Source organism: Oryzias latipes, chromosome 23 (assembly GCF_053564925.1).
Source record: "Oryzias latipes strain Hd-rR chromosome 23, Olatipes_Hd-rR_3.1".
Taxonomy (NCBI): domain Eukaryota; kingdom Metazoa; phylum Chordata; class Actinopteri; order Beloniformes; family Adrianichthyidae; genus Oryzias; species Oryzias latipes.
The window spans coordinates 17,754,473-17,773,819 of NC_136259.1; the positions used below are offsets into that span (position 1 = coordinate 17,754,473).

The 19,347-nt window shown below is 37.7% G+C and overlaps 1 protein-coding gene across 1 annotated transcript in view; it reads left to right on the top strand.

Moving 5' to 3' along the window:
- Positions 1 to 19,347, top strand: part of exoc4 (exocyst complex component 4) — a 137,975-nt gene continuing 118,628 nt past the window's right edge. Inside the window, exons 1-8 of the mRNA XM_011491137.4 lie at positions 1 to 153; positions 776 to 965; positions 2,637 to 2,831; positions 7,927 to 8,120; positions 9,566 to 9,675; positions 11,325 to 11,425; positions 12,951 to 13,105; positions 17,851 to 18,031. Coding sequence (XP_011489439.1) covers positions 74 to 153; positions 776 to 965; positions 2,637 to 2,831; positions 7,927 to 8,120; positions 9,566 to 9,675; positions 11,325 to 11,425; positions 12,951 to 13,105; positions 17,851 to 18,031 — 1,206 coding nt within the window. The 5' untranslated portion in view covers positions 1 to 73. The remainder of the gene's footprint in view (positions 154 to 775; positions 966 to 2,636; positions 2,832 to 7,926; positions 8,121 to 9,565; positions 9,676 to 11,324; positions 11,426 to 12,950; positions 13,106 to 17,850; positions 18,032 to 19,347) is intronic.

Here is a 19,347-nt window from a genome sequence, read left to right on the forward strand (position 1 = left end):
AACAACATTTCCCAGAAGCCTCGTGTGAAACCTCGCGCTCCCGACTTCCTGTTTGAGTGCGGCAGCTGGAAAGATGGCAGCTGAAACTGGGAAATACAAGAGTACTGTCAGCAAAAACAAAGACCCTTCAGGCCTTCTTATCTCTGTCATCAGGTATGTTTTCCTCACACCTTGCAAATGGGACTAAAAACATTTACAGCTGTACGATTCCCTTTTAAAGCGCGCCTGCATTTGCACAATGGCAGAAATTGACAGCTAGCATTGATGCTAAACCTTCATGGGCGGGGATAACTACATCCTCCCTGTTTGCTAACTTATCTTTAGAAATGTCCGCTGGTTTTATTTCTAAATTAAGGATATATGACCTTTAATACAGATCATTTTATATCAAGTAAGTTCCCTATGTTTTTTCTTAAGCATAAGGAAAAAATAGAGATTTTCCGGTTAGGTCCAGTTTAGTTAGCATCATGCAAAGCTAGTCGAATCGAAAGTTGTTTTGTTTTATTGAAAAACGATCTGCTTTTTAAAATAACCCTTAACAAGAATCTACCATGGAGGAGCTATAAAGTTGTATAGAAACACAACAACATTAGTGTACGTAGACTTGGTTTTGCAAGACGCAAAACTGAGTAATTGAATCTTTTGAAAAGCTGTTTTACCTTAGAATTATGTTTAAATGATATTCACTTGTCTTCTTTATCTTAGCTGATTTACCTGTGGATTTATATGTTTTATTCTTGTTGAATCTTGCCTCTTGTCTTCCCCTTTGCTGCAGGACTCTGTCCAGTAGCGATGACGTTCAGGACAGAGAAACAGAGAAAGGTCGCCTGGAAGAGGCCTTTGAGACGTGTGACAGAGATTTGGATAAACTGATTGTCCAGCATTATGCTGAGCTCACGACTGCGATCCGAACCTACCAGAGCATCACAGAGCGCATCACCAGCTCCCGCAACAAAATTAAACAGGTAGGAGGCAGAGGGATGTGCCTACATCTATTAGGAGTGAGATCCTAGATCAGCAACCTTTAACACTAAAGGAAACGTTTGTCCAGTTCCACTTTACTATTTAGAAAATACACTTTATTTATGACTTCTTATGCCGTTTATTGATTTAAATGTAGCGTATACACATTCACTATACAGGAATTGAACTGTACTTTTGATAGCAGCATATACAAGTTCCTTTTTAAAATATATTCAGTGTCAAATAAGATCCTCCTGCTGCAGTAGATTTACTTGCAATCATCTTTAAGAACTTTGCCTCTGAACAGCAAGTGGACATAAGATAAAAATGTAGGTTTAAAGTTATTCTAATAATAAACCTCTCTAAAAACTGATCAAACCTGTTACCATCATTTTGCTTAGTTATCTGATGTGTGCATTTTGAAGAAATAGTTAATAAAAAAAGAAAGAAAAGAAAAAGACAATCATTTTTTTCCTCATGAAAGATCCCCTCAGTTTACAAATGTTTAAAATAAATTATAAAACTTAACTTACAAACCTATTATTTTTACAAACTGTGAGCACGATGGAGGGATTAAAGAGCCACATGTGGCTCCGGAGCCTCAGGTTGCAGACCGCTGTCCTGTTTAGGATGAAATGAAAAAGGGGATCAAACATTCAGTATTGCCCTGCTTGAAGATATCTCTTCACAGAATGAAGTTTGAATCCTGACTAGATTGGTTTGTGTTCTTTATTTGTTTTTGTGTTAGCTCCAAGCACTGCCATAGTACAAAGAGAGGCATTTCTGTGAAACACATGCATGTGAAAATATTTCAATGAGTTTCCCTTCTATGCTATGTTTTTTTTTTTTGCAGCTGTTGATTAAACCGTGTTTAGTTCCAAAGCCTGTTTAGGTCAGCATTGATTTAGCTTTGCACTTGAAGGTTGCTGTTAAAATTTTTTTCAAGCAACTTGAAACTGTTAGCAAAGACATATGTATTAAACATTGGCTGGCACACTAGTCTGATTTTTAGTCTCATATTCTTTAAATTTAGGATTTTAAGTTCACTAAAAATAGATTTTAGATCACAAATTTAAATACTAAGCACAGTATTAAGCTGGGAAATGTGTACAGAAATAGCCAAAAATGAGATTCCCTGATTTTTAAGACGTACTTTGACAAATGAGTCATTTGGATCCCAAAGTATATGTTTCTTGGTGGGAATCGCTTTGTTCATTCAGCCTGTGTAGAACGCGCCGAGGCTCTACACAGGACTGTTACCCCGCCCTGACATCAGAGTGGTTGAGTTGGGACTGCAAAATGTGACAGAGAAGCAGAGAACGTTAGGATGCCAATCCCCTGTTCTATCAGTCCTAAACAGAGGAAATTCAGCCGATCAAACACGTTTCAAACACGACTAGTAGACCTGACTGATCTGTTGCAAAAGTTGAAAGTTGACAGGAAATATGGGTCCACAGCACAATCCAGATAACAAATAATCTCCCAGCTTTAGTTTCAGGGAATTTTTTTTTTTACATTTTTCATGTATGTCTCTATCATTTCAAATGGCCACCAAAAGGACTTTGTAATCTATCTTTGGTAGAATCTCTAGATCAACAGAGTTCTACTCTGTACAAAACAGAATGTTCCACAGAACAATGCTTTCAATGACTTTGTGTCATTGTGTTGTGCAGGTCAAGGAGAATCTCCTGTCCTGTAAGATGTTGCTCCACTGCAAAAGAGATGAGCTGAGGAAGCTGTGGATTGAAGGCATCGAACACAAGCACGTCCTCCAGCTCCTGGATGAAATCGAAAGCATCAAGCAGGTTCCTCAGCGTTTGGTAACCTATATGGCCAGCAAGCACTACCTTCATGCCACAGACATGCTGGTAAGAACAATCATGGAGGTGGAAACCATTTTACATATTATATACCAGGTTTTTGCCCCAAAAAAGTCTGTGTTGAGGGTTTAAATGTTTTACTAATTAAATACAAAGGGAGAACAAAGATATTTTTTCTATTCAAAAAAAAACAAAAACTAGTTAAAGTTATAATAGGACAAAAGGCTTTAATGGAGAAAAAGCAGTGACTGTAGTGCATCTCTTATATTTGAGTTCATTGCAGGTGTGTGTGAGTACCTGTGCTTCTATAGTGTGTTTTTCAATGTGTTCTGCAGGTGGTCGGAGAAGTGGCACCATGAACTAAATCAAGTTTTAGGGAACTGTTTGTTCATTTTTCTTCTTTTCCATCCAATTTCAGTCATATACATCTTTTTTTTCCTTTTGGTAATAGTCCACTCGCTAAAATAGGATTATGTGAGGAAAAAGCTGGGACCAAGAAAAAGTCATTAAAATTCCTTTTGTGAAGGTTAAAAGAACACAGACTTCATTCAGCCAGAGTTCAATCAAAAATGTGGGCTTATGACAAATTTGAATTCTGCTTGACGTTTTGCCTTCTTCGCTCTCTTTCTTTATTTGCAGGTGACAGAGAAATTATAAAATAAAAGTTTGTTTCAAAGAATCAGAAGCCAGAATATAACATTTCTGTAATTTGTCAATTCAATGTAATGGCTCATACATAAACAAGCTTTTAGATGCCAAAGTATTTTATAATAAAAAAAAAATCAATGGAAGTCTTTCATTGATTAAATTCAGTTATTGATTTTAAAGTAATCTGTCGTCTTTTTTCATGAAAAAAAATATTTTTTTGTATTATAATTTTAAACTTTTTTTTGCAATAAAACTTTCACCTTAGTTCAGTTATTATAGTTATTATTATAGTTATTTTATATATAAAAAATTAAAATACAAATGTTACATAAAATCAGAATTTTAATCCAATTTAATCAAAAACTGATTATAGATTTGAGAATGGAAATTGAATAAATTCAGTACAAACTATGCACAAAAAATGTGCATTTTATGTTTTTGAATATTTTTATTAGAGTTCAAACAACAATTTTTCTGAGATTGATTTAGATGTTGCTGCATATTATTCTGCTAATTTAGAATTTATAAAGAACTGTTGCAGTAAAATTTGTTTAAAAAGTCTTTTCTTTATCTTTTAGACCTTCTAGAGTAAAAGTCTAAAATTAAATGACTTTGTTTGGACTAAATGTTTTTTTTTTTTTTACATATTTTGTTGTAATTTATACAGTCTTTGTTTTTTGTGGTTGTGCTGGGTTTTAACCCTTGTGTTATCTTAGATGACCCCACCCTTACATTGACGTGTTCTTCCTACCATGACAAAGGCGGATAAAGGTGGAAAGATTTCATGTAATCCATGGACACCAGTGAAGATCACAAATCATTGAAGAAAAAAGGTTCAGCGCACTGTCTAGTGGGTCTAGATGACCCAACTCCCAACGTTAAAGTGCCTAGGATAGCACAAGGGTTACGCTACATTACTGAAAGGATTTGTTCCATTTTTTGACTTCACACTGATCTTTTTGGAGCTGTTCCATGCTATAAATATGAACCAAACATGTTTTTTTCTGTCTGGAGTGCAACCATTGTTAGGCTTCCCTTTTGTGTTTCCCTTTGTTATTTAGCTCAGACCATCTGTTGCATTTTCATGTCCTTATAGTCCCTCGTGACCCTCATATCTCCCTTACTCTCTAAACATAGATATTCTGGGATGCCAAATATCCATGCATGTTACTCGTCTTGTGCAATTGAAGGTGTTTGCATACAGTGAACTCACACTCACTGTTGATTGTGCTGCAATTTACCTTTTTGTTTTGGGTCAGTCATCTGCAACCTCCAATTTTTCCCTCAGTTTCTTGTCAGTTGAATGAATTCCTCTCATCTGTAGTGACAAACAGGAAAGAGAAAAACCCAGACAAGATATCTAGGGAGAAATTGACCAGATTTTTAAGTAATTTCCCAGAAGTTGTCACACACCTGATTGTGTGAAATTTGTTCTCCCCAATTCATCTATCCTCTGAGGGAGAGGTGAGCTGCAATCAGAGCTGTGTTTGGGAGCATTTAGTGGTTTTCAACTACCGGTACCTTGGTTGTGTCTGTGATGCAGGGAGGCATCAGGTCCTGCTGTTCCGTCTTTAGCGTAGAAGATTGTCAAATCCTTTTGTCTTAATGAAAAACTACCAATTTAATCACAAAGTGTTATCATTTAATGACAAATCTCTGATTTTTAGATTTTTATAATGTCAAAAGAAGTGGCGGGCACAGATGCTTTTGTTGGAAAAATGAGAACCCACAGACCCAATTAACTAAAATGTTGAGAGCGGATGTTATGTGTCTTTTAAAGGTGATGGGTTGAACTGATTATTGCAAACATTTGAGTCAAATGTTTAAAATAAGGAATTGTAAATCCCCTATGGTTTTCTCCTTTATGTTTAAAGTAATGCAGAAATTTTTGAAATGCTTTCAAAGTGACTGATGTTATAGGGAAATATGTTTTAATAACAGTCTGGAGCTATTTTGTTGGCTGTGGACACACAATAACAACACAATAAGTGTTTCTTTTTTTCTTTTGCTGTTTTGATTAAGTGCACATAGAGACAAAGTGAAAGAAAAAAAGCTGACCCCATTTAGATTACTTGTCAAATCCAAAGGACCAAGAGTGTAGTGACGAATGATTAGATAACATTTGATGTTTTTTCCTGCTATTATTTTTATTTCTGCAGAAAAAATTTGTTCTTTTTTAGCAGTTTTATCCTCACTTCATCTGCCTTTTTCTTGAGAACTTTCTGAATTGTGGAAATTGTGTTTAAAAACCCTTTATGTTTTTCTTCTAATCTTGTCCCGCTTTGTGAACGTGACATTTTATTTTTGTATTTTTTTAACGTTCTCCCTGTTTTTCTACCACATTAATGATTCTGATCTAGAATGATTCTAACCAGCCTTTCTTTCTCAGTTGAACCAACTCGGTGCTAATGAGATATGTCCCTCCACTCACGTGCTCACAGGAGATGTCATCACACAGAAATGTAACCAAACTCCGATCCATCACAAGGGAGTGTTTGTTACACGGAGAAGAATATGGAAGTGTCCCATCTCTTATCATATCCAATATTTTTTCTTGATTTTCCATTGAGGAAATCCACTTTTCCTTTTACTTTAGGACTGAGTTACAGATGTCCTTACAGGTACATACAGGCTACCTTTTGGCGTAAAGTAGACAAACGTCCATAGGACATGCAAATTGCAAGGTCATAGACCGCTCAGTCAGCCCATAGAGCAAAAATATTAATGCACGTTTTCATATACGAATAAGCTGTGAAAGACGGGTTGTAGTGAACACTTAAACTACACATAAGGGTGAAATAGATGAAACACATTTGTATGCTATGAATTTTTCACTCTTTACTTTATTATTTGCTGCTTATTACCTGGATCAGGTGTGTTTAGCCGATGAGGAGCTTCAATGACAGTTTAGTTGAAAAATATGTTGGAGACGGGCCCTCAAGGCCTGGAGTTTGACACCTATGGTCACAGTAGTGTGGTGTAAACACACCCTATGACGGCGTCACTTGTATGTCGTAAGTACATGCATCTTGCATTACCCTTACAAATGCTTTGCGATGCACTTTTTGCATACACAGCAATTGTAAATTCCATTTTCAGCTATTCTCAAAGGAACTGCAAGACTCACCTGTGCTCCCTTTAAGATGTGCCTTAAAGCGGCAGCTTTTCTCTATGACCCTCAACAGGCCCAACAACTTAATAATTCACAACACCTAAACGAATCAGTCCTATGTTGACCTGTGACATGTGACTGAGGCTTTAGAACAGGCCAGATTTGGAATTATATAATAACATAAAATGTAAATGAACTAGTTTATGACCACTGAACATTCAGTCATTGGTATTCTCACACACCTGACTCATACCTGCTGTAAACTCATAGTCTTCTGCATAATAGCTGTGGCCTCCTAACCCAACCTAACCCCAACCCAACCCAACATTAAGTGCAGGCAGAGCAGAACTGCTGCTGCCCCTGTAGAGCAGCTCGAAAGGTGAATAAGTTGTGAAACATGATCACCATGACACCTGCTCCATTCATAAAAACATCAATACACACAAAGCCCTCATAAACGGTGTTGAATTGATATATTAATGTATTTTTTTGTATCACGTCCACTGATACCATACAGAGGATCTCCCTTTTGTTGGTGTGAAGAGAGGAAAAAAATCATATTGCTTATACATTTGTCATTACTCCTAATGATTTTCTAACCTGCAAGGCTAGTTTGACTGCTGCAGATTGATGGGTTGACTTAATTTCCCAGTGAGACTTTCAACTTGATAATTGACCTATGCTGAAATTGCCTCCTAGCCCTTTCAGGTAGAACTATTATATTTCTAGCTTGTAATGTTTTTATGGCCAATGGTTGCAATATATTTAGATTTACAGCACTATAAGGTGCAGTTGGTCTGGTTCAGGTAACTCTGGCACATTTTCCTGCTCTGTTGACTTGTATTTTTGATGAAAATTACAGTCTTAAAAAAAAGCAGAACAGACATAATCTATCTTTCATTGAATATTATGCTATGTTGCAAATGTATTGTTTTTTTTTTTTTCTGAGATGGGCCTATTAAACCAGTAGATTTCTTTTTAGGAACACTTGAAAAGCTAAGAGAAAAAATAAAGCCAAATAGATTGAAGTGGATTTTTTGATGAGTGGAAAGAAGCCATAAATAATTTTTATTCTAGTTGATTGCATAGAGTTCTAGACTTGTAAGACAAAAGAAATCTTTAGAGGATACATAACATTTACCTGACTTTGTATGGTCAAACTGCATTTATGCAGTTTACAAATGCTGAAACTAAAAATAAGTAATTGATTTTTTGGCCTTTGTTGGGCAAATATCTTCTCAGAGACATAGTAAAAACCTTCATTTGAATCCTGAGTGGGGCTGGACTTAATTTGGGCCTGCTCGGAAGTCTCTAATATTGAAATGAATAACAATCCTGTCAATCAAAGGGTCACGGTTTGCAATGGGATGTTGTCCAATGCAGGTGACGGCTGTGGCGTCTTTAGAGGGCCCCTTACTGCAGGTCGAAGGGCTCGGAGACCTGCGCCTGGAACTCCACAACAAGAAGCTCAACATGCACCTGGTGCTCATTGATGAGCTGCACCGACATCTTTACATCAAGTCCACAAGTCGCCTCGGACACAAGAACAAAGACAAAAATGCCCCACGCCTTTCTGGGTGAGGAACGGCTTCTAATGTTGTATTATTACTGCTTTGGTAAAACAAGTGATCCACAAATGTAGAAAATGAGAAAAACATTTTTAGAAACACGTTTTTTGTGTTATGCACAGTTGACTTATGTCTTTAAGCTTTTGTACTGATGGGTTTTTAATGTTGTTGAAGCCTCAGGATGGCAACCAGTTTCTGCTCAAGTTAGTCTGTAATTACTTGAGTGTCTCATCCAGAACAAAGGCAAGTTTTCGGACTCTCTTCTGGAAAGAATGTGACTCCAAAAGTTTTCCAAATGAAGGTCAGGTACTTGAGAACAATGCCTTTCCTTGAGAACAGAGATCAAGCATGTTCTTTCAACCTTTCAAAGTTTAGATCCGATCAGCGAGTCTTCATTATAAGTCACTTTGTTGCTGGGTCAATTAGGTAAGAGTTGCCAATTATATGCTGAATGGAGATCAAGACCATTACGGTCGAAAACAATTACAGCTGGTGCGACTTGCTGTTTGTATTTATGCAGTGTGGTGTTAAACTCCAAAGGAATCCGATGAAAAGCTTTTCCACTTGCATACTGTTGGATACAAACAGAAGTAGTTCATTCCAAACTAATTAGGTGGCATGCAATTAATGGCAGTGGTAGGAATACTAGTCATGCTGTAAAAAGATCACAGAGATGTCAAGATAATTTGCCTTAAAAAAAAAAAAATGCGTCAGTGTCCATCATTAGTTCCCTACAGAACGACAACTGTTATTTCAGCATGACATCATTGATGCTTTTAATGTGGAAGTAGATTTTGCAGCCTCTACGAGATTGACTGTGACCTGCAGGCGACTTTCTTTGTTTCTTGATGTGGCTGTATAACCTATTAGGGATAATGCGACCCAGTTGCTATGAACACACTATTGCTTCTGTTGTGCTTCCTTGGAAGGCATTCAGCTAAAGTGTTGTTTGCAATTTTACGGTTGTGTGTGTGCGTTTATGTGAAGGGGTGCAATAATTATGGTGGCAGGGGGTTGGTCAGGCACAATGATTTATTACTAAGGGTCAGCTAGTGACAGGTCCTGGCCTTCCTGTATTGGGTTGCCTTTAACAACACGCCAGCCTCCATACAACCCACTCACTTAGCAGGCACGCTGTGTTTATACCGCCCAACTTAAAGGAACTGGATTGCTTTTACCCTAGGCTTGATAAATAGCTCATTGGAAAGCAGCGCTGTGCTCACAAACCAGGGATGTAAGGTGTTTTTAACTGTAAATTTTATTTATTTTGCAAATGCAGTTGCACCCTTGTGTTTCTGTTACTGCATACTAATATATTTTATTTTATACTTAAGGATTGCAGCTTACTCAATTCTGCCTTAGGTTTTTCCAGCTCCGGGAGCATAGATACATGGGATGAAATAAACAACATTTAATTGCAAAAGCACATAAAGTTGATTTCTTTCTTTTTGTAGATCCATTACCAAAGACACATCTCCGATACCTGTGTTGGAAGTCAGCAGTCTGTCAACTCCACGCAAGCTTCTGGATTCATCTCAGTACAGCACACCTGGATCAAGCAGCGGTATGGTTTTTGGAGGAAATTAGACCCATGGGAGGAGGAGGATATGCTGATGGGGGAAGAAAAAGGAGAACACTTTAATATAATTGGTGACATAAAGCTAGACATTTCAAGTAAAAACTGTCAACATTTTAGTTTTGCAAGTAAAATGTTTTTTTAAACTTAATCACAACTGTTTTCCATTATGACAACATAAGAGATGAGAAAAGCAACACTTTTTTTTTTTAATTTTATTTTTCTCATCTTCAATGTGGAGTCATTAGCATTGCTGCAACTTACACCCATTTGCATGTCATTATGGTAAAAAACAGAAACACCAGTCCTTTTACTGTACTATTTTACATAGAGAAGTGCCGATTCAGCTTTTTTTAAAACCTTTTTTGACATGGACAAACCTACATAGTTAGTCAAGTCTTGTTGCAACTACACAACAACTTTGCTCAGGGACAGAAATATGTGTTTTTTTTATCTTGCAATCTAAATGGCACCATCTTCACCTGTGATCCTAACACATATTTCCCTGGCAGATATAATGACTATCACATCCCTCCTTACATGTGCTATTAGCCACCCAACCCCTCTTTTTTCACAGCAGGGGAATTGCATTTATTATGTTCTAACTGGTAACTAGCCCTTTTACCCCAAGCGGATAATGCAGGATCTAACTGTGTGCAAAAATGTATGAATTCTCTCTCAGTTGTAGGGGCGTAGAGTCAGCATTACATTTCTACCAAGCAGTGCACAGAGGCGCGCAAACAAGAAGATAATGAAAAAAGTTAATCCTGCAATAACTTGGCGTTCCCTGGGTGTTTCAGAGTTTTTATATTAAGCCAAGCACTTTTTTTTTACCACCCACTCGCTTTTGAGGTTAGCAGCTCACCACTTTTATCTGTGTTGAAATCAGGCAACCATATTGTCCATACCTTTTACTGTGCAGTTAGCTAAATCCTTACAACTGTTCGCTTCTCCCTTGTCATTAACTCATTTCCACTCATCAGCATGCAAATGTGTTCTGTGACCTCACCACACACAATAGTGCACAAATGTTGGAATAACCTGTAATGTGTTTTAAGCAACTGATCATTTCTCATGGAATTAAAAAAAACAAACAAACTAGTTTTCTCCAGAATATGCAAAAAGAGTTCTAATAATTAGGTGCCACCAGGCTGTAAGTGCCTGTTTACCGCTATGTTAACAGCCTTGGTCATGAAATGGCAACCAGCCTCCATCAGAGGCTTGGCTTGCCATTTTGTATAATAGCATTAGAGCACCTCATTTGTAGATTGTAATTGTCATAATTATTACAAAAACTGCAGTCGGAATGGGTGAAAAGAGGAAATACACCCAAAGTCCATTAACTTTCCATAAACATTAAGTCTCTTAATATGCTTTGATGGGGAATTTGAAGGCTCAATCTAATGGAAATTAGAGCATCACTCGATACTGCCATTCTCAATTTAGCTGTGCCTAAGTCAGCTGCAGAGGCTGTGGAGGTGTGGTTGTTGGGGAGATGTAGATGTTGGTTGTTGCTACGCAAACTCAGGAGTTCAAACTCAAACTGGTGTGTTTAGTTATTAAAAAAAGAAAAGATGAATATGGAAATGATTGGAGTTTTGCTAAGACATTGGATTTGTATGTGTGTCCACTTATAGTGCGAGAGATGCAGCAGGATACGAAGGAACTAAACCAAGCAGATCTTCCTGAAGTGGATCCAGAGGAGAACAGTGCAGAGTTCATGGGGATCCTCATAAGGGTAAATCAAGTTGAACCTCCTGAAGCACCTTGATGGGCCCATTTTTGTATCATGTATAGGGCTGTGGATTATTACTTGGCTGGTGATTCGATTTACTTTCAAGATCAAACCACGATTTGCACTATATAATGTTCTATGAATGGTTGCTATATGTATATGTCTTTTTTCTCTTCAAATGGCAGTTAAAATATGTATTTTATCCCCATTATTTATACCTTTTATCATGAACAGAAGATTAAAATCCAGTAAAACATAACATATTAAAACACAGAGTTTCAACGAAAGAAAAGGTATTTATCGCTTTAAACAATGTCACAACCTCCAAAGGTTTTCTGTCATCCTCCTGGTCAACTTCAGCAGTGAACAAAACATGAATGTCACTGTTCCTTTGGATCATTTAACATTAGGCCTGCACAATATACAGCAAATTTACCATTATCGCAAAATCCAGCTCTGCAATATCAATAACGCAAAGGACGGCAAAAATCGCAATAAATCGTAAACCTTAAATGTGTTAAAACAATATTATGGCAAGCTTGAGGCATTTAACGAATCAAATAAATCCCTTTATGCATTTGACCAATCGGATGGATGCCTTCACGTTGTTTTTGGGTATTTTGCTATCTGTTTATATACCGCAAATTATAACGTTATCGCAATAATAATCTCTAATATCGCACATCGCAGGTTTTCCTCAAATCGTGCAGCCCTATTTAACATCAATCATTTTCTATTTCTACTTTCATCTTTGACTGACTGCAGTTACTGATAGTCAATGTATCCCTAACGATATTTTGGTAAAAAATAAAGTTCAATAGATAGATAGATGACAAGAAGACAAGGTCCGGTGCGGCTTCTCCGCCATGCTAGCAGACAATCATATAATGTCAAATAATTGATTTTTGTAATATTCTTAATTTTACATTCATTAATATTTTATTCAAATTGTCAGCTATATTTAAAACAAAATCAGTTTTTTTCAGAATTTCTTTTTAGAAAACTGAACTTCAGTCTTGTTGTTTTCATTTACAAAAAGCACTTTACTTTGAAGGTTTGTTTACTTCCTCTGACTGTAGCGTGTACAGTTTGTTTAGTTTATATACCTTAAATCAAACATAATTCTGTAGTTTTAGAGCGACAGTTGATTTGCCTGCAGCGTATTTCTACTATCCTCTGCTATATTTATAAAGATAGGAAATCAGCAATCCTGGACATCACAAATATTCATTCTGTATTTTTCTGTAACAGATCGTGAATATCCAAGTATTTGGATACTCGATATTTGTGTCTGTGTAAATCCCATTTCCACTTCAGAGCCCTACCATTTGTTCGTATCTCTAATTGTGAGTTCATATTTAAGGGTTGGGATGATCTGTGAAAAACGAAGGAATGAAAAGTCAAATTACTTTGAAGTGTTATTAGACTCTTGCCTTTCCTTTATTAGCCTTTAAAAGAAAAAGCTTGGTTTAAGCAAAGGGGTGGCGCTTAAATGTGGATCTGAGATTCATTCCTTTTTTTTCTTCAGGCTTTGGCTAAATTGAAGAAACTCCCTGAAACTATCAAAGCCATAATGGAGCGACTGGAGCCGGAGCTGAAGCAGATTGTGAAGAGGTCCACCACCCAGATAGCTGACCATGCCTACCAGAGGGGGGAGAACCTTGCCCAAGAGAGCCAGCCAAGGTGCGGTAAAAGCAGAAAGACAGAAGAACCATTAGATTAGAAATGAATGACTGAAGCAGAAAATGAGCATACAGAAGTTTAATGATAACTATTATCATATTTTTCTGGCTATAAGTTGCATTTTTTTTGCATTTCATACTTAGGCGTGACTTCTGTGATTTAAAAAACCAAAAAACAAATAGCAACAGCCGCTAGAGGGCGCTGTGGGTTTGTATATCAGTATTTGCGACGGACAGCAACGCAGAATCGGCGCTGCTCATTTTTGCGTCCATCTTGGAGAAATTGTTCCAAAGCGACTCAGAAGATGAAGAATTCAGTGGATTTAGTGATTTGAAGTGATTTAAAGAGTTAAGTTGACTTGTTAGCATTTACGGGGGCCGGTTTAGCTCGTGCTGGTTTGCGGCGCCTTCCGTCCGTGAAACCAGGATTCGATTCCGGGCTGCTTCCTATTCCCTCCTCTGCTGCTGTGCCGGTCCCAAGCCCGGTTGGATTGAGAGGGTTGCGTCAGGAAGGGCATCCGGCGTAAAACATTGCCAAGTTAACCATACGACTCATCCTCGTGGGAGGGTTGTTTCGCTGTGGCGACCCCTGATGGGAGAAGCCAAAAGTGAAAGAAGTAGTTGACATGTTAGCATTTTCTTAATTATACGTTTATCTTGATTATTGTTCAAATGCTAATATAAAAGATTCCTCCTATGTTTTCATGAACATTAAAAAAGGATCAACGTGGTAGTGAAGTGTACATATTGTCAGTGAATTATCTATTCATTTATTATTATTTGCCTTTCAAAATTAAATGTCCGTTTTTGTTTCTGTATCTTCTTAAATACATTTTTCCCAAAAGTACAACTTATGCTCCAGTACGACTTATGGTCGAAAAAATATGATGCATGAATTGCAAAAAGGGAGATAAAGTCGGTAGATCACCATCATGAGAAAATTTTAAGCATTCATGTTGATAAATGAAAGCTACATTTTAATAAAGAAGCATTGCTGCCATTTAGAAGATAGAAGATTGAAAAGGGCAGTATGTTAGTGCTGGCTAAATACCAGTGTTGTTCATTGTGAAAGCCCATTGCCCTCTTCCTCTTTTTTTTGTTTCTGTACTCATGTTTGATTCCATTTTCCAGGTTGATAAAGTTGAGGAACTGGTTTATCAGCGTACTAACTTACCAAAACACTGAAGCTCATTATGAGTATTCCTTTTCGGTGGGTCTTTCTAGATGTATTTACACCTAACTGAAGAGGCAGGAAACAGTACGTTTTGAATGCAGTCCCAGAGAGTTCGTATTCAGACAGTCAAGCACGTGTGAGACATAGTAAAGGCTTGAAGCTGAAACCCACCTGCTCCAGACCATGAAAACAGAGCGTCTGCTGCTTTAAACATAGCTGTGTCATGCTTAAACACACCCATACACACCGTTTCACACCTGCCTTATAGGGCTGCCACCATTTAGAAGCAGTGGTGTCAGAGGCTGCAGACATACACAAACAGAGTGCAGTCCTGAGCGTCTCAGTCCACTGATCCTGAACCGTTTAGGAGGAACGTGTCTTTTTTTCTGTCAGAGATCTTCTCTCCCGCCTCATCTGCATTGTTTCTTCTGCTTCCTGCCCAGCCACGTCTGACCTCAGTGTAGAGGTCCACCTTTTAGCTCTGCAAGTCTCATTGATAATTGTTGGTGTTGAAGGCCTATGGATGCATACACTGCTACCGTAATTCTTTGTGTGTTGGCCTTAGAAAGTCGATGCTTGTTGCTGTGGAAACTTGCTCCAGCGTAGTATTTGGAGGAAACAATGGTCTTAAATTTTGCATGCTATTTTATTGCACTGCAGACCAGCAGGCAACACTTAAACTCTTTACAGCTGGAAGAGTAGTGGTTCTCACTTCAAGGTTTTAGCTGTTAACCGTTCTCTTGAAGTAGCTGGTTTTCATTGCATGGCAAACCAAAGAATTCTCACTATGATGGTTATTTAACTGGCAAATTAATCAGGTTTCTTAGACCTTTTATTGTAGTTTACGTATTACCTTTGTTTTTAAGAAACAATCAAGGTACTTTACCCTTTAGAGCTGACACTGTTAGAATGTTTTATTGTACCAAAGACGCATCAGATTTTGTTTCAAAAGCCAAATGTGGACTCCTTTGTCTCTTTTCTGCTCAGTAGAGTGATCATTAGAGCTTTAACACAGACAAGTCTGTTTGAAAACGGTTTTTGTTCTGCATGTCCTTTTTCTGTGTGCAGCACAATGACCTGACACACTCACTCATTATTTCAAGAACATTCTTTCAACACTCGACGGGCCACTATTTACAGTAATTTGATGATCTTTGACTGACAAGCGGGCTAATGATAATTTAATTTGGATGTTGCTCTTGCCCTTGTAAAATGAATCGCACACACTCCTTCCTGCTGCTGGTCAGTTAGTTAGAGACTGTTCTCCTGACGGTTCGTCGGCCCGGCGTGTCAGCTTCGATCCTGAGGGGGAAATGAGACGTGAGGTCTCAAAGAACTGACAATATGGCTCAGGAAGGCTTCCACGGGGAGATAATGAGAAGGACTAGGTTGTTTGCACTTCCAGGTTTCTGTCTGTTGTGGGTGCAAAAAATGAGGTGAAGACGGTAGAAAGTGAGGAGGTCGTGTCATATTTGTGTCTTTAGATCTGCTTTTTTGTCCTCTGTTGCTGGTTGATATTTGCATTTTTCTGCGCTTAAGGTGTTTTTTTTTTTGTTTTTTTTTAGCAAGTCCACCATATTAAATCACACTTGTCATGAATGTTCATGGTGTTGTAGATCACAGTGATTTGTTCTTCCCCTCAGTCCATTAATAACATTTACTCAACGCTGCTGTGATGTAGTGACAGTCAGCCAACTCAAATGGCTTCTAGCAAAAAGATCCATCTCATCTCTATGTTGTCTTTACGCCTTCCTATTCTGACTCTGCTCCATCCCAGCTCACTATCTTTTATTTTCTCTTTTCTGAAAACAGAATATGATACTGTGATACACAGATGGATGTGATGCATAGATGATCGACACTGCTTTCACTTGTGTTTGTGGGTGGCTTGTCTGCCTAGAAGGGCAGTTTTATCTCTGCATCCTCCTGATCCACTTTATTATCTGTACTTGAAGATTTTTTTTTTACGTTTTTGTAAATGAGTTCACTATTTGGGTATTAATTTTGTTGGAAAAAATAAAAGGATGCAGAAATGACTGAAAGTTCTTGTGGTTTAAATACTGAAAACTGGGGTGTGTATCCACATGGAACTTGATTCAAAGGCCTTTATGGGATTTTAATTGTCCTTTTTCTAATCCAATAAACCACAGCAAGAAATTAATATTTGGTAAATCCTGCGCATGATCGAGAAGAAGCTATTTTTGCAACCCACTATAGTTGACAGCGAGAGCTGTGATTAATGCTGTTGTCACATCTGTGTAAAATGATCAGGGGGTTGCAGGAGTGGGAGGTGAAACCAAAGCAGTTGAGCCTCTTCTCTGGATGCCAGGTTCAACACCTGAGGTCTTTGTTCTGTAGACTCCAGTTCACCGAAAGACTAATAAAGAATTCTCAGCTTCTCAAGCCTCGAGTCCCGTTTAGAGCAGTCTTTTTAATGAGTTATATTGATTGAAATTGAAAGACTTCATATCCGTCAGGTGAAACCCTGTAACATATGAAATGATGGGACTAAGAGGTTGGGTAAAACAAACACAATATTACTCAATATTTGTGCTTTTGCTTTAATGTGTCCACTAAAATTAAGTGGCAACTCACTTTTTATATGTGCGCTAAGAACTCAGTGACTCAACTAATGTATCCTGTCTTTTTTGCTTTACTTTGAAAGCCAAGTCCTTGTGCTGAAAGCGGATATATCAACGTCTGCTTTGAGACATTAGTGTAGATGAGGCAACTGTGAGTTTTCCAGCTGGAGTGGAGCACTCAGATCAGGGGGAAGGTCAGTTTAGTGCTGCTTGCACTTTCCTTTTCAGCTCCAGCCATTTAAGGCTAATGAGAGTGACTGTTCGTTTTGAGTCCTGATTGGGCAGCTCATGTGGTTTTTGACAATCCCTCCAAGTGCAGATTTATGACTAAAGCGCTGATATTGATGCACACACTTCAAATGGAACTGCAAAATCCTATTATCAATTAATTTTCTTTTTTTCCTGTAATGACATTTTTGTCATTAGTATTAGTTGCTTTTTTTCATCATTTGGACAGTTATTCTTTAGGATTTTAAAAAAAAAATCTCACTTTAAAAAATAATTATACATAAAAAGTACATGTTCTCTTTTTTTATACACACAACAAAAAGTCACACAGTGAAATGAAAACATAAAATGCACCACAAAGACCCCGCATTGATAGAGTTGTAATTCATTCATAAAGTGAAAATAGAGTTTAAACTGTTTTTAAACTCTAAAATATACCTATATTTGAGAATATAATTGATGGATGATTTTTAATCAATTAATTGCAGCATATCTTGGGTATGCAGTTTCTCAACTTCTTCTCAACGTCTAACACTTGCCCTCAAAAATATGATTTTCAGAAAAAAATCTTTTAATGTCTTTGTTGTCTAAATATTGCTAATTGTATTACAAGTAATAATGTTTTTAATCAAAAATTAATTTATTTTGCCTATTTTTGTAGAGTTTTTTCTTCCCCAATGATTCATTCACCTTTCAAGTGAATGATGTTTGTGTTTCTGACTGTAGCTGTGCCGTTTCTGTGCTCTCTGTCTCCCTCTGCAGGCTGCTACTGGATCTCCTGGAGCTCCTGTTTGAGAAGTTTAAGGCAGTTGCCCAGGCGCACAGCGTGGTGCTGTCCCACATGCAGCAGATTGCTGTGCAGGGTCCTAGCCGAACCCAAGAAGACCACATCAAACTTTACGAGCAGGCTGACGTCTCTGCCAAAATCCAGGCAGTGCTGCAGGTTAGTTTCATGCAACACTGGTGGAAAGACAAAAATTACAGTCACTGTTATGAGTTTAGAAATGTGCTTCATGAATAGCAATGTTACAAAGCTCGTGACGGATTTCTGTTAATAACCTACAGACTCAAAATATTATAATTATGAAAATACATCTGTAAACAGGGATTATTGGGTTTAGTGTATTTATGCTCAGTCTATATGGATGTTAGTGAGTGCTGTAAAAACTTGGCATTGTGCTGTACTTTTTTTCATTGCCATTGAATAGTAACATGGATTTATATTGTCCTACCATTTGTTTAAAGACGTGTTTAAAAAATCTATAGCAGCACATAGAAGGTATTTACATTGTCAGCAACCAAAAAAAAAAAAACATGCAAAGACTAAGGAATTTAGGTTGCTTGGATCAATTTTTTCCTTCTTAATTGCCGTTTATTTATGCTTGGTTCCTGATCCCTGCTCCTGTTTGATTGGCTGAGGAGGATGAACAGCTGTTCAGCTGACCCTGCGGTTGCTCTCAGAGGAAAATCAGTGACAGTTGTTGCTTTCAAAGTGCCTGGTGAATGTGTGCCTGCTGTGTGAGTGTGTGCACCCAAAACATTCAGTTCTCTGGGATGCTCCTCAACTAAAATGTGTTTTTTTGAGAATTTCTGCATTAAAAAAAAAAGATTTCTCTAAATATTATCCAATAAAAAAAACAGAAATGCCTCTATCTTTCATTTAACACTGGAATGTGTATAGTTGGAAAGAGATGGACAGATGGTCTGTGATATTTTCGTTGATTCATAGGGTTAATACTGCCATGTTGATTAACTGGTGAGAAAGGGCGTCATAAATAATCAATGTGCTTCTCACTTCATCTTCTCAAACACCCTTTTTTTCTATTCAATACTATTATTACTAAGGTTTTTGGTTCAATTCAATGCAATTTTATATGTATAGCCCAAATTCACAACAACAGTCGTCTTGATGGGCTTCGTATAGGTAATTGAAAAAGTTAAAGATAAAATCAAAAGGATCATGCAGACATAGAATTCAATAGGAAAATCATAAATGGAACTAACAAACTGACTAAACTAAACTGGACATCCCTGCCCTTGGACCCCCCTTCGCGGTAAGTAAAAACTCCTAAAAAAAAACGGATTCCGGAAAAAACCAAGAAACCTCAGGGGTGCCCACATGAAGGAGGGATCCTCCCCCAGGACGGACAGGCGACTACTAGAACTCATAGAGAATAATTACCTTATCTAACTCTACAACTACATATTTAAAGTCCAGCAGACGAGCTTCATGCAGACGGAATTGGGGGGACAGTCAGG